Genomic DNA, 25,071 nt, shown 5'->3' on the forward strand with positions numbered 1-25,071 from the left:
GCCGCGGCCATCACCGTCACATCTTGTTCATCCCATCAACTTATGCGCCCCTCCCATGCGAAAGAGGACTAACGAGACCATAATCACGACGGGGTATCACGATGCCTATTCGCCATGTTTGGGTCACTATTGGATAGGATCGCTGCAAGCCGGCTTAATCAAGGCTATCTGTGACGATCCATGAACTATTCAGGTCCTTATCAGGGTCTTTTAAGGGCCATTCAAGCACTAACAAGGTGCTTGCAGACTTCTAGTTTCTTCTTAGATCAGAGATGGGTTTGTTGGACGCCAAATTGGTTTAGCTTGGGGCTTGGGACTCCAGAGTCCACAGGTCAGAGAGCCAATCCTGGAATATCATGTTTCTCTTTCCAGCTCGTTTTGCTCTTTTTAGCGGAGACACGGGCACTCCGCTGCCCGAGTGATCTCTGAGCTTGCTAAGTTGCTAGTTTGTCGACTCATTTCATTCCCAAAATGCCCATCGAAAGAAGCTAGAAATGAGGGGAAGTGGAGCATGGGGTTAATGGAAGACTATCGAGGATGATCCTTGATAAGTGGAATAACGTCATGGCAGCCCAACTTGGAGTAGGGTTTCGCACATGCGTGTGCTATATGGTACATTCTTGCATGTTCTTCTGTGCTTACTCCGTACTTCTCAGTGAGTTGACCCAATCTTCAACAAAAGTGTTACCAGCAGCTGTCAGATCTTTATTTGGAGCAAGGAATGCAGGTCAGACACAGAAACATCAGAAAGCTGGGGGTGGGTTACATTTATTCATGTCACCAACCACCCATCTACACTGGGTTGTCAGGTATTATCCCACATGGATGTTTGCGCATTGCGCGATAAAGCAAGCGGCACGATGGAATTCAAATTATTCAGAAGAACAGTATGGCATCAGGGGTATTTCCACAATAACCAATATCAACAATAACGCAACCTGAGAACGATAATCCCCGCCTCCTCAAGATCAAGTCGCAATTCGAGACTTATCAAAGACAACCCAGCAGGAGTCTACTTCTTGTTGCCGAAGATCTTGGACTTGAGCTTGTCAGCAAGGCCAACAGGGGTCTTGAACGCAGGCTTCTCGTGCTCCTCGGACTCCTTCTCAGAACCTGCGGTCTGCGCGTTGCCAGCACCTCCACGACCGGTATGGTAGTCTCGGCCATCTTGGCTTGGTCGGACAGCAGTCTCGGGGATGATGTCCACATCCTTGCGCTCGGTGGCGGGTGTGCCTATGTCAGCGATGTTACCAGCACCTGATGAAGTTGTATTAGCGACTTGTCTGAGCTCTGTGACAGCTGATCGTGTGTTGTTGTGTAAATGCAACATCAGGACATTGCGGAAATGGTACAATGCTAGGAATGACTTGCCTCCACGACCAGAACTGTACGCGCCATCACCGTGGCTTCCAACAACGCCAGTTCGAACAACCTCGCCGTCGACATACTCGGTATCATCAGGCTTGAAGTTGCCTGCGCCGCCGCGACCGTGGGAGACTTCAGCGGACATGGTTACTGATAAGAAGACAGGAGTCTATGATGCGTGCAGGGAGTTTGAGTTGACAGTAGAGTAGAGTAGAGTTTATAACGTCGAGTCTGACATAAAAGACAGCCGTTCAGGCGTCAGCGTGGCTCCAGGGCATGGCGACAACTTATAGCACCCATCCCGTCATCGGCCGGACGGGCAGCACACCTCAGCCATCAGGTTAAGCTTGTTTGTGTGCCTGAGACGTCTTTGATAAGGCATCATGAGAAAACCACATCAGGGCTGTTATCTATCGGCTGCCGCCCGATATCACTATCACTCAAATGGACCTGTCTTATCAGTCCGCACCACCAACCCCCCCTAGAGCTTCGCCAAGGACGCCTGGAAGACCGCTAAAAACAATTAAACTGTGGTGTAAGGTCGCTAAATGCGGGTTGATACAGTGCATTTGAGATCTAGGCGCCAAGCACGTGCGATGAGCGACAGTAGGGTGTGCTGATGGTTAAATCGAGAGCAACCAGTCAGAAGCCGTCTTGCGTTGCCTGTTTACGTATCGGAATTTGCTGATTTAATGTGGGGGAGAACGGGATCGTTCAACTTATCGATCATCCAATGCCTCTCATTCCCACGGCCACGGGTCAAGTACAGTCCCCAGGGGTTACAAATGTTATTACAGGTACTTAGATTAGTCATTCTCAGTGGCCAATCTATGCTAATCACTCCAGTATTATCTCTATCTATATATAAGAATAATTATCTCTTATTAGTCTTCTTTAATTCTATTGTGGCAAAAAATACCTATTTAAATCGCGGAAATGCACATTTGTAACCCCTGGGGACTGTATCCCGTCTTATCAGGGACCCTGCATTTGTATTCGCCAGGTTGGGCGGGATCTTTCTTTTCAGCCAGCCCAATTGTGGATGAAACCGGCCTTTACAATTGGGGTATTTGATTCAGCAGGAATGTGCTCGAAGAGCGCGCTCTTCTGATGATTTCTGATGTAATTGTGATGTTGGCTACCTATCCAGTCTATTATTCATTCACATGTTTTGACTTGTTGCAAGTCAAACTCTCAGCTTAGTCAACCTCAATATTCCATGTCTTGACAGCCTAACGCAAACTGGTTCGCAGTCATCTAGCAACTCTATCAAACGTAATCTATGTGTAAAATTTCTAGTTTATACGGAAACCAAATTTCTATACCCAACACATATGGTACACGCCCCAGTACAAGCCAATACCCAAAATAGATATCCTGTCTGGCAGGACTCGTCTTCCAACCCCATTCTCTTCTCGCTTTGGGTCATCGCCAAAAGGCTCCTTGATCCATCCCTTTGGCACCTGTGTTATAAAGTCATACCAATAGTCCCCCATGATGCTATAGCCTTCATTTGTAGGATGCAAGCAGTCTCTCAACTCGCCCAGATCAAATGTGCTGAAATCCACGGCAATAACATGATTGCCATCCTTCCGTCGCTGTCGTACAAGTCCAGGAATCAGGGCTCTGTAAATAGGCATCTTGGGTTTCTCAGTGTCACAGGATGCCAAAGGTATCGCGACGAGGACTACTGCGTCCGGGCAGTACCTAACAATCTTGTCAATGAGGTCGCCGAGACGAGTTGCAGCATCTTTGGGGTCATTTCCTTCTTTGGAGATCGACGGTCGTAAATCCATGTCATTCGTTCCAGCGTGTAGGAGGACAAGATTAGGTCTCTGTTCCAACGACTCTGTGATGTGCTCGCTTATATACTGAATTGTCTTGCCAGACCAGGCCGCCTATATACGTATAAGCGTAGTATCGTCGTTCAATGGCTGGTCTCACATAATAATTGTCCTCCATAGAACCCTTGCGTCTTGTACCCGCAAAGACAACTTTTTCTCCTCGGGTCAATGTTAGTGTACCCGTCTATCAAGATTACACTAGATAATCAAGAAGCAACTTACGTGACAGGTGCTTCGCGAGAGAAAGCCTGTAACCATTCCCATCGCCGCCATCTGCATCACTTCCCCAACCCTCTGTTATAGAGTCTCCGACACAGAGTATGCGAAGAGGAACTTCCAATTCCCAGTCATCGTCAGAATCAGCTTTGGTGTAGTTCAAAACATCGTAAGTCGTGAAACCCGAAACATTCCGAGCTATTTGTGCAGCATTCTCTCGCAGTTGTAGTGTTGAGGCATGAGCTGCACTGACAAGACAGGCCAGTAATGAATACCTCATGGTTGCTTACCACGACAGATGAGCGCTTAACAAGAAGAAATAATAGGGATGGAACCCAAAAAGGGCCTCGATACGAGGAATCAGAACATATTTTAAAGCTACAGTGGGAAGACGTGAGGTGATGTGGTTGTTGGTTCTGGCAAATCTAAAGTAAACTAGTCAGCATTATCCTCCATATTGGTTCCACCGCCATCATTCCTGACCCATGATGAAACACCACAATGCAGGGTTTCTGGAGGATTTCTCGGTATTAAAACGTAACTAAGTAACGGAGCAGTCACTTCGAGCAACGGTTGGGTCACTTGCTCAGTTGTGTCGTTTGCAAACTCGAGTGGCCAGCCTTTGACAAAGTCAACGCAAAAAGGACAAAGATTCGAGCGAAGCTGGTATCCATGTGGAAAAGGAAATGATCATCTTAGATCAACTCGAAAGAACACTTGTGTAACAAGTTTTTGTTATGGATGTTAATCTCAATTCATACTGATGCTCCATGGTCTGTCTCTACCTCGCTATCGCTAGTCCATTCTTAATTCTCAACACCTTTGCGAGACACGACGTCTCGTCTCGTCTCGTCTAAATTCTCATCAACGCCATATCGATCACATAAACTCCATATTATGCTCATTCTCATGTCTTCTCATAACTCACGTCTCCCATCAAGCCCTTCCAGCACGGCCAACCTGAAGAATCTCGCCTGTCAGGGCCTCGTCTCCTCGCAACACTGGCCACGAGGTGCCATCAGATTTGGCGAGGACGAATTCTAGCTTCGTGCCGAGCACTCTATACGATGATTTCTCCGGGTCGATCGATGCATAGAGAGGGACTTCGGCGGTATAGCGCTTAGGAGGCGAGTCGGTTGTTGTAAGGTCCAGGTTAAGTTGCTTCGGCTGCAACTCAATCTTGGCTGTGCTCTTGTCGATCTTCTTCAAGAAGAAGGATGCAATAACATTGACTGGGGTCTGGTAAAAGTCATGCCTAAAACTGTTAGCACAAACAATCATAGCATTTGACCGCGGTTTTGTTTCGTGATCTCACCTGACGTTGGAGACGGCCTCCTCACTGTTGGCGCCATCCTTCTTACCACTGCCGATAAACAAGTGTCTATTCTTTGTCTTGCACCCCTCGATTTTCATGAATTGATCAAACTCCAACACTCGTCTCTTGCAACAGGAGTATCCCTTACTCCCCTCGTGGAAAATTGGTACTCCTGGATGGTGAACACACTCCTCATCATCTCTTGAGCTACCCCTCTTGTATGTTGCGCCGCACGCCCTTCTCTTACAGCCAACACCATCCGCAATCTCAAGACTGGGGTCGTCATCTTCCGACTCGGGAGCAGGTGGAGGTGGCGTAGGAGCGTGCTGGGCAGTTGGAATCGGTGCGCGAGACGGAGTGGCGGCGTTCAGAACATCAATCTTCTGGGCGAGTGCGGCATCATCCTGCTGGGGTTTCTCCTCAAGCTGAGGCGGCTTGTCGGTGGTTGAGTGTGTGCCAGTCGTACAAGGGGGAATATCCATAAACTCGTCAAAGGTCAAGACACGAGGCTTGCAGCATTTCCATCCTTTTCAAAGTTAGTTAGTATGCTACCATATGCAATGCAATGCACAATGGCAGGTTAATAAAACAGCATCTGTTCTGCCAGATCAGCCTACCTTTCTGCCCCTCGTGGAAAACGGGCGGACCAGGATGGTACTCGCACTTCTCATCTGGATCGGTAAACTGTTTCCCGCAACCTTGATGGACACATTTTTGAGACATCTCGCGAGTATTAGTATAAGGCCTGCACTCCACAAGAAGAATTGACAGTTTAGTGATTGTCTAAGAAGGAAGAGAAAGGAATATTTGACTCGGACTTTGGTGGGGTGGGAGCTTCTAGAATTCAAGCTCTGCCGTGGAGGCGATGACGATGCTGCAAACAGAGCTATATTCTCACCGCTTTCCTATTTCGATGCGGGGTCACATCTGATTTGCTCGTGCAGTTGGACGGGGTTGCATGCGTCTCATCTAACTTAATCTCAGGCCATTTTCAAGACGGCATTGCCTTTATATACCGAGCCATTGAGACTCTTCCACGAGACTCTTCCAATCTCTTCACCATGTTTGCTACTCGTCGTCTTCTCTTTTCGACAAGAATTACCTTCTTCACTCGGGAAACTTGTGGTCTCTGCACCCAGGCTAAGCACGTACTGTCAGATGTTTGGGATAAGAGACCCTTTGACTATACAGAGGTTAATGTTGATCTCCCGAAGCCTGAGTCAAAGCAATGGAGAGACATATATGACTTTGATGTCCCAGTGGTCAGCATAAATACTCACCTAAAGACACTTCAATTCTTGCTAACATCCACATGACGCAGATTCACATCAGTAAAGCATCCGCGCCTGAAGAGGAGCCAAGCAAAGTGGGCAAAGCAATCAAATTGATGCACAGATTCACTGCCGAGCAAGTCGAAGCTCAAATGGACAAAGCAGAGAAAAGCTAACCTCTCATTGCGGCACGCATCAATACCCCTTTCCTCTGGTTGGTGCCAAGCTTCCGTCAGCGAAGCTGAGCTGCTCTTTGGCTACCAGTCCCAAGGATGTATAATCGGTTACCACATTCATCATGTCAAACCCCTGATCCGCGTATATCTTTGCCTGCTCGCCCCCCGTGCAATACACGCCTGTCTTCTTGCCTGCTTTCTGACCCGCAGCAAGGATCTTGGCAATGGCGTCTTTCAGTTCCGTGGCCATGACTCCTTCGATAATAGGATGGCCGAGGGCGTTTCCTGTTGCCAATTACTACTTTTCCTTTGGGCCAACTTAGTAATTTCTGGAAGACGTACCAAGATCGAACGGTCCAATGAATAACACATCGATGCCATCGACAGCAGCAATCTCGTCGATAGACTCAAGTGCCTCCTTGGTCTCAATCTGAACAATGGTCAAGAGAGAATCATTTGCCTGCTGAAGATACTCCGAGAAACTTGGCTCAGGGTGGAATCGCTCTGGGGCAATTGGTGATCCGAAACCTCGACGGCCTAGAGGCGGAAACTTGGCAGATTGCAGGAGTTGTCTCGCTTCTTCAGGCGTTCTCAGCAAAGGCACAACAATCTTTTTCTAGTGAGCAACATGGCATAGCTTCAGAGAGACGGCAACTTACACCATGAGCTCCACTGTCGAGTGCACCTGAGAAATGTCAACGCCGAGTTCCGAAGCATAGATGTCTCTGCAGCCTTACGCTTTACCATCCATCCTTGCATGTCGGGCAATCTCACAATGGGCGAAACCCCTAAAGCCGCAATTGCAGGAACGGCATCGTGCATGGCACCATCTGGATATGTTAGGCCTATATTCAACCATCCCATTATAGGTCCAACTTACCGTCCAAGTTCCCATGCTCGCAGTCTACCAAGACCCAGTCAACTCCTGACCTTGCCAATACCCGCGATACGTTTGCGCCGGGAAGCATCTGCCAAGCGCCAAATGCCTTCTTTCCCTCCAGAAGAGCTGTCCGTAATCTATTAGATGCCTGCATAGCAGACAATCCAGACATGTTTCTGGTTACGACCCTTGGCTGTAACGTGTTGGGCGTCAAGGCCGGTCGTAACCGGAGGGTTGCTGAAGTCCATACTCTACTCATGTTGTCTCGTTTTCCCCTCGTATAATGGTCATAGATAGTGCAGAAAGCCAATATTCCTGGGGAAGTACCCTCCGAGAACCCAATTTATACGACAAATATCAGACATTTCCCCGGAGGCCCCCGTTCCCCGTCCCCAGCTCCTCAGCGGGGAGCTTCTCAATTGCGGGGTCTCGTGGGGGGGAATCAAGCTGCTTCAGGAAGCCGACGCCTATCTCTACCACTTGCAATTGGCTGCCAAAGAGACTTATTGTTGTAGGGCGGGTGGCTTCACTCATAGGGCGCATATAACTTGGAGCGTTATCGGGTATCTTTGCTTTTATTGTCTTATTTGCAAACTACAAACTTGCGTGTAATTGTCTATTGTTCGCTGTCTAAATCTGACAGAAACAAGAATTCATTTTCCTTATAGCAAACTGTATCCATTGTGTTCAATTTTCCGGTCAACGTTAAATCTTGACCACCTTCTATACCAATAGATTGTACGTGCCCCAGAACAGTCACTGTTCGGCGCGTTGACCCGACTCACCTGCTGCGGGCTCTATTGTCGTCAATTCAGCTGGTTTGTCTCCTCCCTAGGGTGATGATTGATAGATTTTCGTTTGAGTTGCTTTCGCTCCTGCTTCCAGTAATAGAAGGGCTGGCTGCTGTTGTAGAATCGCCTAATTGTTTGAGGGCTTTGGTTTTCTTGGTTCCCACTCCGTCCAATACCACGCCCAACTTAAGAAGCTTGGAGGCATCTGAGATCACCGTTAGCAAAGAAAGGCAAATATATTGTCCAGCCGTCAGCATACCCCAAGTAATCCTCCTTGATGCTACCGATAGCCCACATTTCTCCAACCTCTGTTCGAGTTCCTATGATTTTGACGCGAACGTGGGTTTGGGGCTCAATAGAGGTATCCTCGTTGTTTGTGAACTGAGGTGGCGTCGCATTGGGGTCATATTTCACATCACTAGGAATCAGCTATAGTAAGGGTTAGAAAACACTACATCACAGTTATGTGATGACATACATGGGCTGAAACAAACAGCTGCAGAGGTCCTGCATGGGCGAAGAAACCTTGTGGGTTTATAGAGTGCACAACTGCATCGACCTGACTGAAGTCAGACTCCTAGGTCATTAATCCTCGGCAGTGAAGGCCTTACCGTCTCGCCTTTGAATGGCCGCCATACTACGGCACGATATCCGACAGTGAATTCAGCCATACCAAGACCGGGGAGGATTCGTCCTTCAGATATTTCGAAAGCGTCCATGATGGAAATGATGAAGTAGCTGCCAGCGCATGTGCCTTCAACATCCTTCAAGAGCTTCGCGGTCACGAGGTCGTGCATGTTGCGCCCCATGAAAGAAGGGTGCAAGGTGACCTTGCGTTCCAAATTATAAAGAAAAAACATGGTGAAAAGCGATTTCGGGGAGAAGCGAAGATATCGATGGTGAGCGAATGGGCGGTTTCGGTTGGCTGTCAAGTTGCGATATCGCAATACGTTCGAAGGCTGACTAGAGCACGAAAACGGGTGTGTATTCGATCAAGCGAGAGATTAAGCTAATAACTACCGCTTCGTAGAGTTCTGCGATCAATCGAGGGAGGGCACCGGGCGAAAGCGCGTACGAAAAGGAACAAGACGTAGTGACAGCTTGGCGTGGACTTAGAAATGAAACGCGCCGAGGAGTTGCGGATCGCTCGCTGAAGAGAGATGAGAGGAAACAATATATTAAGAGAGAGGCCCTGACGTGTCAAGTCAAAATATGACTGCTGACCTTCTTGATGCGAGCGCAGAGGGAGGTTGTTTGTTCCTTGGGTGAAAGACTGCCAGGTGAGGTGGAAGTTTGGACAATGAAATCGACGAGGCTGAACTGGCCCATGCGCTGCTAGAAGACCTGTCCAATCAAAGTTCGTTGACCACTCAGCCACAGGTGTGGCGTCTGAGCCATAGCTGCTGCCTTGTCACACCTGAACCTCAACGACATGGGATTCTAGAGAATATCATGTTCGGATACGTACTCAATCCGAAACTTTAGTATGAAGAGGCATTTTGAAGTTTATTCATTCCTTTGTAGGTAACAGTAAGTAGGTGCTGCTTCGAACGAAAGATGGCTGGCCCCTCCTATCATACGCTCACAAAACACCTAGTGTCAACTTGGCTGGCTGAGAGTTTCCATTGATGAAAGCTTCAATACAGACCGGCGGAGGAGGTAAGGTACTTGAAAAGAAGAATATCTGCCAAAGAGCAATACTCCAGCAGACCATGGCCCATCAGGTGGAATGGTTATCACTCAGAGGCATACACGAGGTCTTGAGTGGAGGTTTCGGCCGCGGCTTCTACGTCTCACAACCGGAGTCTTCCAGACAGAACAAAACCCGGATGGGATGTGGTACGATTCGAGGGAAGCGAATGGAAGCCTCTCCGAACCTTGTCCTCCGTCCTCCTCTTGAGATATTAATCGGCACCAAAATTCTAAAACCTGGGGAATAAACAAGGGCGATGAGTTTCGGACCAATGCAATGAGACTTCGTCTATTCCTTGCCGGCATTGACTGGCTTCTGTTTGATGGAAGGCGCAATCACCCGAGTCAAGGAGAGGCAAGCATAAGATATGCTGGAACTTGAAAGGCATAGTGGACATGGGGCAAGGGGTGAAAGAAAGGAGCTCCAAAATGGAAGTTACTGTACGTACATACGGAGTTGGGACCCACCCCGAGCAGCTGCGGCGGTGCATTCAAGCGGGTCTTTCTAAGGTTAGGTAGGGGAGTTGAGGATCAGAAGTGGTAAGGTAGTTAGCAGCCAGTGGACACAGGCTCGCAAAAATGGAAAGCACATGAAAACGAACAACTCATCACTGTAGAAAGCCACTCACTCACTCTCTTTTTACCGTACTGTGCCTGCCGAGCCATAACTACCACACCCGCCGCGTTGCCTACGGCCTTTGCCAATCTTTTATTTCTTGGTTCGCCTTGTTTTCTTCCACTCATTCTTTATTACTGCGGGATCCTGCCTTTTCAAGCCTTTGCAGCCCGTCTGATTTGACGGACGCACCTCCTGCATCAAACGAATTCTCTCCATGGGAAGGGGGTCATCCCGTCTCGGACTGTGATACCTCGAGGTAACACACAATCAATCAATCACCTTAACTACTACCAAGGTACCTACCTACTTGGTACACCTACCCAAGTTTTAATCATCTTGATCATTCATCCATCACAACAAAGCATCCTTTCTTCCCGCAAACTTCCATTCGGTCGCCCTCAATCTCTTCTTTTTTGGACTCAGATCCACAACTGTAGCTTCAGAAATCGTCAAACTGCATAGACCAGCAGCTCACGGACCACGTCAAGCCGAGTTCATCCCTCGTCAAATCATCAGATTCAAAGCAACTTGATACCTACCTAGGCTTCTTGTCTCCTCACTCTTTCACCCTCAGTCTGCTACAACTCTCATATCGTCTCTGTTGAGGGGGCCCTTACTCATCATGTCTCTGGATCTTGAACAGCACCTCACCTTTGTAAGTCACATTTCGATACGCTACCTACCTATGTATTTATCATGTGTCGAAAATCATACTAATGTGCGGTAGTATGGTGCTTACCACCATAACTCGGTTAATGTCGCCATCCACATGGTTTGCGTCCCCCTCATCCTCTTATCGGGGTTTTGTATGGTTCGTCTCATTATGTCTTCGCCGGCTTATGCGCGTTGCGTTGCTCTGCATCTGCCTTCTCACTAGAACTCCATCTGACATTTCTTCAGGCCACATACACCGGCACTCTCATTCCTACACCATCTTGGATCACTCCCCCTTATCTGGATCTCAACCTTGGTGTCATTGGTGCCAGCCTTTATTCCTTGCTCTATCTGCTCCTAGAGCCCTTTGCGGGCTTCCTTCTGGCTCTTTTCTGCATGGGGGGTGCAGCACTTTGCAACTACCTCCATCAGCAAAACCCTGACACAACCTTTCAGGGTGCTCTAGCTATCCATGTTGTCTGCTGGATCTTCCAGTTTATTGGTCATGGTAAATATGAAGGGCGTGCCCCTGCTTTGCTCGACAACCTCATCCAGGCTATCTTCCTTGCCCCTATGTTCGTGTGGCTTGAGATACTCTTCAAGTTCGGATACCGACCAGAGCTCCGATCTCGTGTCAACAAGAAAGTCCAGGTCGAGATCGAGAAGTTCAAGTCAAAGAACGGCAAGGCCCAATAGAGCAATCATCTCAACCTGATCTACTTCCCTGATCTTGAGCATATAAGATGGTCCTTCAGACGACCAATGCTCCGGGTACTGTGTTGTAGAACCAACCTCAACATCGAGACAAACCACGCTTTGGCGTGTCCCAACTTGCATTTCAGATACCAACAATCGATGATCAATAGCGAGCACCCAATCTATCGTCATTGGGCCTCATTGCACGGAATGCGACAGTATTCTTTCCGCCGCCGCGGAGATGAAGGTGGCATTGGTGATCTCACCCCTTTTGTTTACTCGCGCACTTTATGCTCTTGAGAGCAGATTCGCTTGCTTACACGACCGTTAGGTTGTCCTGAGACTCATATGAAATCGGCACGTAAAATACAAGGAGAGGGTCGGAGGGTGAATCGGTCCAGGTAACCGCCTCAGCATCATATGGAGTGTACGGAGTTGTTTCATTTGCGATTAAATAACAGTTAACATCAAGCATGTAGTAAATTCTTCAATATATTCGTATCAGTTATCAATAGGTGTTATTGATAGTATATTCATCCGGGGAGAAATGTTATATTGCTATCTGATCCTTTCCACGATGTCATCCTCGAGGCCAATGCAGTGTGTACTGGTCTGCTGATGAAGGCAGGTTTGCTCTATGCCGAATTTAGAGCTCATATTCGTCATCAACATGACAAAACTGTATCTCTATCGACTTGAGTCGTTCGACAGGATGGTGAACATGGACCTGGTATTCTCGCACATGGCCTAGACGTATGCGGGTATGTTCTTCCTCCCGTTGGATAAGAGTCGTAATAGCGTCACCACCTCGATCAACATCTTGGCCTTGTGGAGGCTCCGAGGAGAGAGGAGCCGCACGTCGAAGCTTTCGAGGGACACCAGCCTCGCTTAGCCCCTGGGATTCTAGGCCGAGGCCAGCCCTGCGCAGGCAATTAGTCGCGCGACTATGCTGCAGGGTTGGTCCACCGTGAGCTTCACGGTGCTTTTGTGGGCACGGGCGTCGTTGATTTGGACGTGCCCGGTCGGTCACTAACCTGGAGTTGCCTGAATGATCCATCTTGAATGCTCGTTCAAGATGTTCTCTCGGATCTGTTGATGATTTCCAGGGGTTTACGCTCAGACCGTTCTCTTGCTGTGAATCACCAGGCCAAGCAAGTATCACAAGGGTGGTCTGGACGTTGTTGGCCTTCTATCTTACGTTTGCAAGGCCTGACCGGGCACAGCCAGTCTAGAATGAGTCGAAGAAACTGCTTCTGTCTATCCTTGATCTTTTGGCAAGGGACTGGCATATACCTCATGTGATGACATTTGAAGGTGAAGATCTGCTGGCACATGTTAATGATGCTGTTCCTAAGTTAATGTATAGATCAGGAGTGAAGTACTACTTTTGTCGGTTATCTTGTGACGATGGAGGCATTGGCTTATATTATACTTGTCCCTGGATAATCTTGTCGGCAAGTGTCAGGCGGACATCTCCTTTGTTCAGGCGTAATTATAAAAGCTACAGTGTGAATCTGCGAGAGGCATCGTGTGTGTGTGTGTGTGTGTGTGTGTGTGTTCGTTTTTGTTTTCAGCTAACTCCTTTGTTAGAGTCATCACTGTGCATTTGAAAGGGATCAGTCGCTTCAATGATATGACGGGACGTTGGTGAAATCTCTCCTGTGTTCTGTTGAGAATATGAAACTGAACTACCTTAGGGACGAAATCAACATGAATAGCCTTCTATGTCAATAGAATACGGGTATATTCGCCGTGCTAACTCCCAACCTATAGTTAGTTGATTAGAACAACTAGATACGAGCAATTTGTTCGTCCTTTTCGGGCTTTGACGCATTGAACTTCATCTCGTTCTCGTGCTTCAATCTACTGTGCTCCTGCTGTAGTTTTGCGTCCATTTCCTTCTGAAGCTCGTGTTGAATAATTTCCAACTTCTGGTCCTTGTCTTGCTGGGCCTTCTCGTGGCGATCAGTCTGTAGGGTTCGCATATCAGCATCGTGCACGTATAAGTTGCCGTATAATTGTATACATTTGCTGACCTCATTGGCAAGATGCTGGGGAGTTGCAACAGCATATTGCTTTCCCTCGCTGGAGTACAAGTAACTGAACTTCCCATCCTTGGAGATCTTTGGTCTGTTGTGTTCAGGCCATAGATATGGCTTCTTCTTCTTCTTCTTCTTCTTCTTCTTCTTCTTCTCCTCCTCCTCCTTCTCGTCGTCTCGCTTCTTTATCATTCTGAATGCTTTCTTAAATCCTTTTTTTGCATCTTCTTCGTCGTCGCTGTCGCTGTCGCTCTCACTCTGGCTGTCTTCTTCCTCGTTGTCGTTGTCCTCGTCTTTATCTTCTTTGATGTGTAACTTAAGGGAGTCATGCCACACGTATGGCATCATCTTGGGGTTTTCGATAATTGGAGTATGACCGGTGTGGTTTTCTTTCACGGACTCTTCCAGGTTTTTGTTGAGGCTTTCGAGAAGCACCTCGGCCAAGGTCGTCTTCTCATGCTCAGAATATTCCATCTTGTCAAGCGAGACGTCTATGCTGTCGTCAGGTTTTGGGAGCTTATACTCCTGTTCGGTCTTGTTGCCAGACTGGCAAATATGGTAAAACTTCGACTCGTATTCTCCTGTATCTGGTCTCTTTTGTATGATGCGCCTAGCCACAAATGAGCTGTTTCTGATCGCTGGAGCTGCAAACAGACCAGGTCCAAGAGCAAACCTGGGATCATTTCTATAACAATCAACAGGCTTAGGGCGAGAGAAGTCGGTGCCTTTGAGCCTTTCGCTCAGTCCTTCAGTTCTGTTACGTTTCGCCAATGGTGAAGCGAAGGCAGCTCCGATAAGGAACGAGATCAGCACTATGATGATATTGAATTCCATTCTGGTCAGCGCGTGGGTGTTGTATGGGCTGGGTATGGTTCGTTGCAAGAGAAGAAACAACCGGTTTTCTAAAGCAAAGCAGCGCAGTTTACTTGTATATGACTCCAAGACTTGGAATAAAGTTGACCTTTATCATCTCATATCACGTCAACAAAGCTTGTGTGATTCCGAACCATAGGCGCGGAAACCAAGTTATAGAATCAAAAAGTTTGTCTGATCCATCTTGTCCACTTATTGCGTATGCCGATCTTGGTTTAATGTTCTTGGTGCACGCCTAAGTTTGCCAGTGTCTTCACTATTGGATGCATTGAAACTGTGTCGGCGTTACTTAGGAAGCATTTGGAAGAACATTCTTTGAAGTTGAGTTATGTCGAGATTGGCTGGTAGTGGTAATATCCAAGCATACTCTTTTGTATTAGCTGTCCCCAATGCGCTTATTGTGACTACTTCCAGTATATATTTTCTCGCTCAGTAGATACTTCTGATTTCTCTATTTAGTACGAGTGACAGATCATATAGAGAGAACTTCGATGTATCGTAACTCAGTATCTCAAGTAGGCCATATTGTTGGACAAGAAAATGCCAGAAACCGATTCGTGTCTCAAATCAGATAACAACACTTGTAAGATATCTGCAGCCTAGCTTCATAGCCCATGTGGTCCTCCTTTGCTCGCTTTTCTGTCATCCTGGTGATAATTTTCTACTCGATTAGCAGAGTTTGCTACTTACAGATTTGAGCTTTTGTAACGAACACTATGGGTACTCTGTCGCCCGCAAGTAAAGTCAAGTTTATTGTTATGAAATTGTGGCACTCTTAGTTATTACAAGAGAGATTCCGTCGCGTCCCTTATTTTTAAATATTGAATCATTTTCCATTGTCGATTTGCTGAGGTCAGTTTGCAGCGTGCGTTGAAATTGGCCAATAGCATGTTAGTGAGTGAATGATATAGGGTAAGCCCATGATACCTACCTTAGTTGCATACCTATGATAGAAATTGATAAGATGACATTTTGTCTTGTTGGGTAAAGCACGACGTTGTCTACTACGATGGATTCGGGATCCCGGCATTTTTCTGCCAGTCTCGATGCCCTTTTTGACGATCGAGTTGTGCAGTGTCTATCAGAGTATCGCATTCTGAGTGGATCCTGTGGGTTCGGTGCGTGTTCCCGTACCTACCTTACCTAGCTCTTGTGAAGCCTAAATGCACCTCTCATGTCCCCATGCTCAATATCGACACACATTATGTACTAATCAGGTGCCATTGCTGTAAATTTTGAGTGTAGAAGGACCTACACTTGGTAATTCACAACCGTATATCGGACTCACTACTCGGCAGTCGATGAAATTCGGAACCCCGCATGACTCAACTAAACTCCGCCAGCGGCCCCATCACCGCCAAAGCGCAGAGTAGCGGCGGTAAAAGCGGTACATATCTCCGCTGATTCCGCCGATGCTACCAAAGTGGACGGCGATGTCGGGGCATTTCATCATTAGCCTGGGAGAATACTACACCGCATTGGCTGTTTTACTTTTTTTCAATGGGTCAGAAAGAACTTGACACCTCTTCCAGACGTCTGTGAGCACCAGTAGAATCATTTTCCTTGCTGCTTACAACCGTTGCTCTGCTGTGCCCTTGTCTGTTTCTTTGTATGTACACATACCTGAAGGGTCGCCGTAACCGGACCCATAAGCTTAGCTTGGCTTGATCTGGGGAGCTCAGCAAGGACGATAAGCTGTGTGTGAGGTGATGCTCGGTATCTGGCGGCAGGTACAGTCAATGGGATATACTCAACAAGATACACAGAAATTGATAAGAAAAGTCCTGATTGTCAGGGGCAAAACGGGACAACAGCATGCATCAAAGTCGGGTGTCACAGAACTCATGCCTTGGATTCTCCACGAAAGACCCTTGAACAAGACACTAGTGAGGGACGATCTCTATCGAATCTTGGTAAATTTTCTCATTTACGGCCGAAATGTTGGGGCAGGTTCCCTTTAGTCTCTAGAGACTGTAGATACAGTAGCAATCGGAGGTATCTATCCACTATTGGAGTGGTATGGAGCTACTTTTTGTTAGCTGTTCCTGGGCCTGCGCTGAGCTGCGTCACAGCCCAGTCGTCCCGTCCGTCCAGCACAACTTTCTGTACAGTCACACACCAAAACCAGAGAATAATTTTCGGAGCCTCTTCTTATCTTATCAGCCGTACCGCCATTTTTCTTCACGACGGGCCGCCCTACTTATCCCCCCTCCCCCCCTCCTCTAGAACCCAGTTCCAACAGAGCCACAGTCTCTTGTGTCCTTCCCATACATCGACATATCCTAGACGCTTGATTCGGGATACAGAAGGGCAACCTCGCCAGCGGGACGGTTCAACTTACGCATTGATACGTGCAAATTATCCGCTGCAATGCCTCTCAACTTCAACCTGGCAACCACTCTCGCTGGTCGAGCTCCGGCCCTGCTCCGTCACGGACGCAGGGTCCCGCGAGCTTTGCCCTCTCGCTCATTCTCCTCCGTGAGCCCTCTCTCGGCATCTGCATCATGCCGAGTCTCAATCGCCTCTGCCCGCCCTGCCAACTCGAAGCGCCTGGGCACCCTCAAGGTTATGCGCGCCTACAGCTCCGCCGCTGTACAGGATGCACCCAACCCCAAGGCCTACCTCGACAGTGGAGTTATCAAGCCTCACCAGACCGTCGATGTCAAGAAGGTTCTTGTCATTGGAAGTGGTGGTCTTGCCATTGGACAGGCCGGAGAGTTCGACTACTCAGGTTAGCATACCCAATATTATGCATGCAGTGACGCACATCTCACCGACAAACTTGCGACTCACTACCAAAACTCATTTTTTAACATTCGAAATTAACACACTCGAAATATAGGTGCTCAGGCTCTCAAGGCCCTCAAGGAAGCCGGCGTCGCTTCTGTCCTCATCAACCCCAACATCGCTACCATCCAGACCAACCACAGTCTGGCTGACGAGGTCTACTACCTCCCCGTTACCCCCGAGTATGTCTCCTATGTCATCGAGAAGGAGAAGCCCGATGGCATCTTCCTGTCTTTCGGTGGTCAGACTGCTCTCAACCTAGGCGTTGAGATGCAGCGACTCGGCCTCTTTGAAAAGTATGGCGTCAAGGTCCTCGGTACCAGTGTCCGAACTCTGGAACTGAGCGAGGATCGTGACCTCTTCGCCAGGGCTCTGGACGAGATTAACATCCCCATTGCCAAGTCGATTGCTGTCGGCACGGTTGAGGAGGCTCTCGAGGCCGCCGAGACCGTCGGATACCCCATCATTGTCCGTGCCGCCTATGCTCTAGGTGGTCTGGGTTCCGGTTTCGCCAACAACGAGGAGGAGCTCCGTAACATGGCCGCTCGATCCCTTACCCTCTCTCCTCAGATCCTTGTCGAGAAGTCGCTCAAGGGCTGGAAGGAAGTCGAATACGAGGTCGTTCGTGACGCCAACAACAACTGTATCACTGTGTGCAACATGGAGAACTTCGATCCTCTTGGCATCCACACTGGTGACTCCATTGTAGTTGCGCCTAGTCAGACCCTGAGCGACGAGGAGTATCACATGCTTCGAAGCGCCGCCATCAAGATTGTCCGACATCTCGGTGTTGTTGGCGAGTGTAACGTCCAGTACGCTCTCCAGCCTGATGGTCTCGACTACCGTGTCATTGAGGTCAATGCCCGTCTTTCCCGATCCTCTGCTCTGGCCTCCAAGGCTACCGGATATCCTCTTGCGTACACTGCTGCGAAGATCGGTCTTGGGCACACCCTTCCCGAGCTCCCCAACGCTGTCACCAAGACCACCACTGCCAACTTTGAGCCTTCCCTCGACTACATCGTCACCAAGATTCCCCGATGGGATCTCTCCAAATTCCAGCACGTCAAGCGCGACATTGGCAGTGCTATGAAGTCTGTTGGTGAGGTCATGGCTATCGGCCGAACCTTTGAGGAGTCTTTCCAGAAGGCCATTCGTCAGGTTGACCCCCGGTTTGTTGGCTTCCAGGGTGACAAGTTCGAGGACCTCGACTTCGAGCTCCAGAACCCTACCGACCGTCGATGGCTCGCTGTTGGCCAGGCCATGCTTCATGAGAACTACTCCGTTGACAAGGTCCACGAGCTGACCAAGATTGACAAGTGGTTCCTCCATAAGCTGCAGAACATCGTCGACTGTACCCGTGAGCTTGAGCAGGCTGGTGGTCTTCAGAACCTGAAGAAAGATCAAGTCCTCAAGGCCAAGAAGATGGGTTTCTCTGACCGACAGATCGCGATGGCCGTCAAGAGCACCGAGGACGAGGTCCGAGCCTACCGTCTCAGCTTCGGCATCCGACCCTGGGTCAAGAAGATCGACACCCTGGCCGCCGAGTTCCCCGCCAACACCAACTACCTCTACACCACCTACAACGGCTCTACTCACGACGTCACTTTCGAGGACAACGGTACTATTGTCCTTGGTAGCGGTGTTTACCGAATTGGTAGCTCCGTCGAGTTCGATTGGTGTGCTGTTAGCGCCACTCAGGCTCTCCAGCAGATGGGCGAGAAGACCATCATGATCAACGTAAGTTTATATTCTCCCTTCCGTCCCAATCAGGCATTCCTTCCTTATGTGGTGTTCGTGATCACGGCCCCACTTCGCCGAAAACGGCCCCACTTCGAAACGGCCCTCTTCAAACCTCATCCTAAATCTCCTCACAATTTCTACAGTCATTTTAAAGGACTTGGGCTAATATTTGATGATAGTATAACCCCGAGACGATGAGCACAGACTTCGATTCGGCTGATAAGCTGTATTTCGAAGAGTTGAGCTACGAGCGTGTCATGGATATCTACGAGCTTGAGAATTCCAAGGGTGTCGTTGTGTCTGTCGGTGGCCAGCTTCCCCAGAACATTGCCCTCAAGCTCCAGGAGACTGGCGGAGCCAATGTCCTTGGAACCGACCCCAGGGATATTGACAAGGCCGAGGATCGCCAGAAGTTCTCTGAGATCCTCGACAGCATTGGTGTCGACCAGCCTGCCTGGAAGGAGCTTACGTCTGTCAAGGCTGCTGAGCAGTTTGCCGAGGAGGTTGGCTATCCCGTTCTCGTCCGTCCTAGTTATGTCCTGTCCGGCGCTGCCATGACTGTGATCTCAAGCCCGGAAGATCTCAAGGACAAGCTCGAGGCTGCCAGCAATGTCTCTCCCGACCACCCTGTTGTCATCACCAAGTTCATTGAGGGTGCCCAAGAGATCGATGTCGATGGTGTCTCCGCCAACGGTGAGCTCATCATCCATGCTGTTTCCGAGCACGTTGAGCAAGCCGGTGTTCACTCCGGTGACGCTACTCTGGTTCTCCCCCCTGCCAACCTCGATAGCAACACTATGGAGCGTGTCAAGGAGATTGCTGTTAAGGTCGCCGCAGCCTGGAAGATCAGCGGCCCCTTCAACATGCAAATCATCAAGGCCGAGAACCCTGAGGGTGGCGAACCCCTTCTCAAGGTCATTGAGTGCAACCTTCGTGCCTCTCGATCTTTCCCCTTCGTCAGCAAGGTCCTCGGAACCAACTTCATCGATATTGCTACCAAGGCCCTTGTCGGCAAGCAGGTTCCTGCCAAGTCTGACCCCATGGCTGAGAAGCGCGACTATGTTGCTACCAAGGTTCCTCAGTTCTCCTGGACCCGTCTCGCTGGTGCCGACCCTTTCCTCGGTGTCGAGATGGCTTCCACTGGTGAGATTGCTTGCTTCGGTAAGGATCTCGTCGAGGCCTACTGGACCTCTCTCCAGTCCACCATGAACTTCCGCATGCCTGAGCCTGGTGAGGGTCTTCTCTTTGGCGGAAACGTCTCCAAGCCATGGCTCACCCAGGTCGTCGACTATGTTGCCCCTCTCGGCTACAAGCTGTACGCCGCTAGCCCCGAGGTCAAGGAGTTCATCGAGACCAAGTCCAAGACCAAGGTTGAGGTTGAGGTTATTGAATTTCCCAAGGAGGACAAGCGTGCCCTCCGTGAGGTTTTCAAGAAGTACGACATCCGCGGATGCTTCAACCTGGCTCAGGCCCGAGGCAAGACCACGCTGGACGTCGACTATGTTATGCGCCGAAATGCCGTCGATTTCGGCGTCCCCCTGTTCATGGAGCCTCAAACCGCTATCCTCTTTGCTCAGTGCATGAGCGAGAAGCTGCCCCGCCCCGAAGGTATCCCCGCTGAGGTCCGCCGATGGTCCGACTTCATCGGTGGAAAGCCCCTGTAAATTATAACTGGCGTTTTTGTGATTGGAAAAGGGGTGGATCTGGGAGTTATTCGAATGTGTGTGTGTGTGATAAACCTTTATGATAATATTAGTAGTCAATTCTACAAATATGACAAGTTTATGATATTTCTTACTTACTATAAAATATGATGATATATGTGAAGTCATCATAAATCAAACATGTCTCTTCTGACTGAGGTATTTGTGAAGTTTTAGACCATGATAACCATTTTCCCGAGTTACGATCCCCTTGGCTGGAATCGATTTAACACCATGATCATGATTTGACAAATTGCGTTGGACATGATGATCAGGAATGATCGATCTACCCCAAAAAGTTCACCCAAATTCTTAGCCTGGCTGTGATCACAACCTCGCTCTTTATACTCTTGAAGCGCTAACATAAAGGACACCATCTAGTAATATCACGTCAAAGCACATGTAAGCATGCGCAATTCTTTTGATATAAGTTAAGGAAGCCGCCCCAATGAAAGCATTGCCTATATGCTCCGATACCTGTCCTTAACGCCGCCCCAGCTATACATGCAACATCATCTTCCACATGAAGGAAGTTCAGAAAATATCTAGCAAGAAAACCGAATCCAGCCTCACCACTTTTTGGGTTCCACGTCTCGTCTCATCTAAACCTCTATCTGACCCCCCCTCCTACTATTCTTCCGTTGTACCCAATACCTCTTTCTTGACTAGGGCGGCGGTGGATTGGCGGACTTGGTCCAGCGCTCGTTCAGCCTGAAGGCAGCAAATCGCTTAGCAAGGGGTTCTCCCGAGTCGCGAATGGAATTTTGAAAAGAAGAGGATGAGGAGGAAGAGGGCGAGGGGGCACCGTCCTCCTCCCGCTGACGCTTGGGGATTCTCTCACCAGTCGATTGAAGGATGGCCTGGAGGGTCTGCCAACCCTCGGTAGAACGGAGCTGGAATGTATCGGCAAGATCGTGCTGGCTCGCTACACGGCAGAGCAGGGCTTCTTCGTCCTATGAAGCCTGTCAGTAGCTTTCTTCATACATGTCAAAACACAAGCGCACCTTGGAGAGGACGCCCATCTGGTGAATAAAGCAGAGAAGGTGAAAGTTGGAGACCTCCTGGCCCGTGGGCTTCTGGCCAGGTGATGACTTGACAAACTTGGACAGAGCGGAATGCTCTTGACTCTCTCCGACGTATTCTCTATTCTCGATAGGGAAGCCTTGCTGAGTGAACATAGGCTTAGGGTCCGCGGGGAAACCGTGGGTCAGTGTGACAAACAGATACTCGACGGGAAACGATGGTTTGGCATTCTCCTGGACGTTGGCGCCGTATTCGTTGACCCTGCGGTAGAAAACTTCGGGAATGTATCTTGTGCGACTGACAGACCCGTCGTCTTCCTCCTCATCGCGTACAAGCATGACGTTAGGGTCAGCTGACGGCTCAACAATGTCAGCACGAACCATTTCCACAGACTCGTTGGACATCTGGTAGGAGGAGATAGAAATCTCGCCCTGCTCGTTACCGGTGATGATACATGTGACAAAATTCGAACCAAAGCTGCCTGTGTCACTCCACTTGGAGGGTTTGGGGTACTGAGCTTGCAACCTCGAAGAGAAGCAAATCTCGAGGGAGGACAAGAAGTAGGAGTCGGCGTGACGTTTGCAAACCACTGTGCCATCGCCGTTGCCAGCATCCAGCAGGTCAGTCCAGATCACTCCCACGGGCTCCAGGCCGCACTGCTTGGCGACCCTGTCGACCTCCTTTTGCGACTCCCAGGCGTTCATTGTGATACCATCGAGCTCATCAACCTGAGGAGGCTCATAGATGGCTTCCACGACAGCCTTGACACCAAGCGGGACTTCAGTGTACTCGGTGTATTTTCCGTAGAGATAACCTAGACGTTGTGACCCGGTCTTTCGCCAGGTGTCAATAAAGGTGTCGATGATGGCAGGCGAAGAGAACTCGACATGATCGACCATTCGGAACTGTTGAGGCTGGAGAGTAATGGCACTGGGCTGGCACTTGGTACAGATACCCTCAGGCCAAGGGGGATGGCCAGAAGGGCACTCATGCCTGACTCGATAGTAGGGCTCAACTAGGGGAGGAATGTATGAAGCGCCTAGCTCGGGTTTGTTGGTCGCAGCATTGATCTTTCGTAGGTATGAGTGGAAGGACAGGTACTTGATCTTCTTCTCTGCAAGGTATCCAGGGTTGAAAGGATCGAGGGGTTGGCAGTAGTCACACATGCCCTTGGGACCATGGCGACACATGCGATCTATGCCTCGAGGGATCTTGCCATCCAGTCGGTCTAACCGGTCGTCCAAGGCGGATTGGCGGATTACTTCCCACGGCCTGGCGATCCTTTCGGGTTTGGGGTTGATGGGAAGGTCTTCGGTCGGTAGGACGGGTTTTCCGTTAAGCCTGGCAGATGTGTTAGAGATTTCGGGTGCGTCGCCGTTGGCAGCGTCGGCATGTTGGTAGGTGAGAAAGATGAGATCGCCGTGCCTATGTATGGGGTTAGTTTTGCTGATCCGTGAGAGGCCAAGAGGGCGACCAACTTGAGGCCAATCTGACCAACTTTGAAGTTGATGATGTCCCCTAGGCGCTTCGAGTCTCCTCCGTTGGGTGCGTTCGATAGAGCTATGGATTTGGGATCAACGGTCTTGGGTAGTTGATCGAGCAGCTAGAAGGACTAGAGTCAGCACAGACAGCTCGGTGCGGGCTCTGAGACGACAGACCAGCTTTCCCAGGTCTCCAAAGGTAGTTGTGGGCTCGACATTCAGACGGGCCATGCCGTCTGGGCCGCGGAGTCGCAGCAACATGGTGCAAGATATCTAAAGAGCTGTCGCTATGATAGACTATGGTGGGGTGTTTAGTGCTCTCTTTTGGTGCCTTTGGAGGTTGAGTATTCTCGGGTTAGTAGAGAAGGGGGGGTTCTATAAGAAGAGAACAGCTGGGAGATGGGTGGGAATGAAAAAGAAGAGCCTGGAAGTTGGAGCTGAAACGCAATGAATCAATGGCATGAAGAAAGTGAAGTTGAGCGGCGGTAGGTAAGGTAGCTCTAGACTCGGTACGTCTCTTACCTAAGGCGGCTCACGGGAAAGCAATGTACCTCTGCTAACTCGAGCACAGCGTCATCTAGCGGTGCCTGCGATTGCTTATCTAATGCTCGAGTGACGTCGCACGGCAGTCAAATCCAGGGCCCATCCCGTTCGCCTGGCAGCATATGCACCAGCCACAATTCCACGAAGCCACTTCATAGATACGTAGAAGCCGAAGCGTAATCTGGCCTAAAGTTGGATCTGCGCCACACCACCACCAATTGAACAGTTCCTCATAGTCTACGTGGGACTCGACTCATACAAGCCAAAAACCCCAAGTCACGGCCGGCTCGACTTGTTTTCTTTACACTCGTTTTCTTTTTAATTACAGTACGGACGATCTCGTATTTTACTTTTGCGACTTTCATCACTCATCATGTTCAACATCGATTGGAAGGGCCTTGCCCTGCCCTTTGCCTATGTTCTCGTCCTCGGCAGCGCACTCATGACATTCTCGACCATCTATCGAAAGAGAAAAGCTGGTAACTACGCCACACACCCAGCTCGCCAAATTGAAGAAAATGCTAACATGCCAAAGCCGAGAGTGCCAACTTGGCTCCGTGGTTCGGCCCTCACCTCCAGCGCAACGTCTACCTGTCCCTGCTACACCTCGAGGACGGCTCCGAAAAGGGCCCCAAGATACCCGAAAGCGTCCTACGAGCTGCCCTTTTGCGTCGCGCCGTCGAGGATATCCGTCGTCTGATCCAGATCAAGTCTGCCAAGCAAGCATGTGGTTCTCTGCTGCAACGAGGCAGTGTGGGTGATGATCTATGGCAGCGATTCCAACGCGCCGAGAAGGAGATGGAGGAGGAGCTCAGAGATGTCGTCACAGAGGTATGATAGCCGGAGTAGTGTGACTGCAAGAGATGAACACATCATTGACAACTCTAGGCCAACGCTCTCGCTCCAAACTGGGGCCAGTCCATCTTCCAATCCGCCCACGAAATGACGGCCAATGCTACCATGCGCAGCTCAATCGAAGAGATACTCGCCCAAGCCGAGTCAGAGAAGCAGTGGTGGGAGAAGCGCCGAGGACAGATCCAGTCAGAGTTCATGAAGGAGCTCGACGGCTCTGAGCAGAGCTCTTCGGCCAAGACTCCTAGCGAGGAGGATGCCGTTATGGTCGACACGCCCTCAAAGAAGAAAGGCAAGAAATAAGCAGCTGGAGATTTCTTGTGTGGGTTGCAAGAAAAGAATATGAGATTGGGGTGTCTTTATAGGTATATACACATGGTCCCGGACCTACCTCTTCAAGTTTTTGGCTGTAGTATACCACATGTCACTTTGTTGCAAGGCGCACAACTCTTGGTGTGTATGGGAAGAAGGGAGGGAAAACCACACCAGCGGCGTTGGGGGGTCGAGTTTT

The 25,071-nt window shown here is 49.5% G+C and overlaps 11 protein-coding genes across 11 annotated transcripts; 3 read left to right on the forward strand and 8 right to left on the reverse strand.

Moving 5' to 3' along the window:
- Positions 1-1,012: 1,012 nt before the first annotated feature.
- Positions 1,013-1,510, reverse strand: J7337_000669 (uncharacterized protein; the record flags this gene model as incomplete). The annotated part of the gene is made up of 1 exon (XM_044818417.1): positions 1,013-1,510. The coding sequence occupies one exon, from the start codon at positions 1,508-1,510 to the stop codon at positions 1,013-1,015; it is 498 nt and encodes a 165-aa protein (XP_044686119.1).
- Positions 1,511-2,684: 1,174 nt separating this feature from the next.
- J7337_000670 (uncharacterized protein) lies at positions 2,685-3,705 on the reverse strand (the record flags this gene model as incomplete). Its single annotated transcript, XM_044818418.1, has 3 exons — positions 2,685-3,263; positions 3,310-3,359; positions 3,432-3,705. The coding sequence occupies 3 exons, from the start codon at positions 3,703-3,705 to the stop codon at positions 2,685-2,687; spliced, it is 903 nt and encodes a 300-aa protein (XP_044686120.1).
- Positions 3,706-4,361: 656 nt separating this feature from the next.
- Positions 4,362-5,463, reverse strand: J7337_000671 (uncharacterized protein; the record flags this gene model as incomplete). The annotated part of the gene is made up of 3 exons (XM_044818419.1): positions 4,362-4,680; positions 4,741-5,266; positions 5,358-5,463. The coding sequence occupies 3 exons, from the start codon at positions 5,461-5,463 to the stop codon at positions 4,362-4,364; spliced, it is 951 nt and encodes a 316-aa protein (XP_044686121.1).
- A 743-nt stretch (positions 5,464-6,206) lies between these two features.
- Positions 6,207-7,239, reverse strand: J7337_000672 (uncharacterized protein; the record flags this gene model as incomplete). The annotated part of the gene is made up of 5 exons (XM_044818420.1): positions 6,207-6,472; positions 6,530-6,803; positions 6,847-6,872; positions 6,925-7,017; positions 7,068-7,239. 5 exons carry the CDS (start codon positions 7,237-7,239, stop codon positions 6,207-6,209), a joined length of 831 nt encoding a protein of 276 aa, XP_044686122.1.
- An 805-nt stretch (positions 7,240-8,044) lies between these two features.
- On the reverse strand, positions 8,045-8,718 carry J7337_000673 (uncharacterized protein; the record flags this gene model as incomplete). Its single annotated transcript, XM_044818421.1, has 2 exons — positions 8,045-8,287; positions 8,470-8,718. The coding sequence occupies 2 exons, from the start codon at positions 8,716-8,718 to the stop codon at positions 8,045-8,047; spliced, it is 492 nt and encodes a 163-aa protein (XP_044686123.1).
- A 2,073-nt stretch (positions 8,719-10,791) lies between these two features.
- On the forward strand, positions 10,792-11,519 carry J7337_000674 (uncharacterized protein; the record flags this gene model as incomplete). Its single annotated transcript, XM_044818422.1, has 2 exons — positions 10,792-10,824; positions 11,070-11,519. 2 exons carry the CDS (start codon positions 10,792-10,794, stop codon positions 11,517-11,519), a joined length of 483 nt encoding a protein of 160 aa, XP_044686124.1.
- A 646-nt stretch (positions 11,520-12,165) lies between these two features.
- Positions 12,166-12,576, reverse strand: J7337_000675 (uncharacterized protein; the record flags this gene model as incomplete). Its single annotated transcript, XM_044818423.1, has 2 exons — positions 12,166-12,439; positions 12,554-12,576. The coding sequence occupies 2 exons, from the start codon at positions 12,574-12,576 to the stop codon at positions 12,166-12,168; spliced, it is 297 nt and encodes a 98-aa protein (XP_044686125.1).
- Positions 12,577-13,309: 733 nt separating this feature from the next.
- On the reverse strand, positions 13,310-14,392 carry J7337_000676 (uncharacterized protein; the record flags this gene model as incomplete). Its single annotated transcript, XM_044818424.1, has 1 exon — positions 13,310-14,392. The coding sequence occupies one exon, from the start codon at positions 14,390-14,392 to the stop codon at positions 13,310-13,312; it is 1,083 nt and encodes a 360-aa protein (XP_044686126.1).
- Positions 14,393-16,801: 2,409 nt separating this feature from the next.
- On the forward strand, positions 16,802-20,622 carry ARG4 (argininosuccinate lyase; the record flags this gene model as incomplete). Its single annotated transcript, XM_044818425.1, has 3 exons — positions 16,802-17,162; positions 17,274-18,955; positions 19,138-20,622. The coding sequence occupies 3 exons, from the start codon at positions 16,802-16,804 to the stop codon at positions 20,620-20,622; spliced, it is 3,528 nt and encodes a 1,175-aa protein (XP_044686127.1).
- Positions 20,623-21,326: 704 nt separating this feature from the next.
- On the reverse strand, positions 21,327-23,426 carry NPL4 (nuclear protein localization protein 4; the record flags this gene model as incomplete). Its single annotated transcript, XM_044818426.1, has 4 exons — positions 21,327-21,614; positions 21,666-23,109; positions 23,163-23,287; positions 23,343-23,426. The coding sequence occupies 4 exons, from the start codon at positions 23,424-23,426 to the stop codon at positions 21,327-21,329; spliced, it is 1,941 nt and encodes a 646-aa protein (XP_044686128.1).
- Positions 23,427-24,081: 655 nt separating this feature from the next.
- J7337_000679 (uncharacterized protein) lies at positions 24,082-24,863 on the forward strand (the record flags this gene model as incomplete). Its single annotated transcript, XM_044818427.1, has 3 exons — positions 24,082-24,187; positions 24,244-24,539; positions 24,597-24,863. The coding sequence occupies 3 exons, from the start codon at positions 24,082-24,084 to the stop codon at positions 24,861-24,863; spliced, it is 669 nt and encodes a 222-aa protein (XP_044686129.1).
- Positions 24,864-25,071: the final 208 nt, after the last annotated feature.

Source organism: Fusarium musae, chromosome 1 (assembly GCF_019915245.1).
Source record: "Fusarium musae strain F31 chromosome 1, whole genome shotgun sequence".
In the NCBI taxonomy this organism is placed as follows: domain Eukaryota; kingdom Fungi; phylum Ascomycota; class Sordariomycetes; order Hypocreales; family Nectriaceae; genus Fusarium; species Fusarium musae.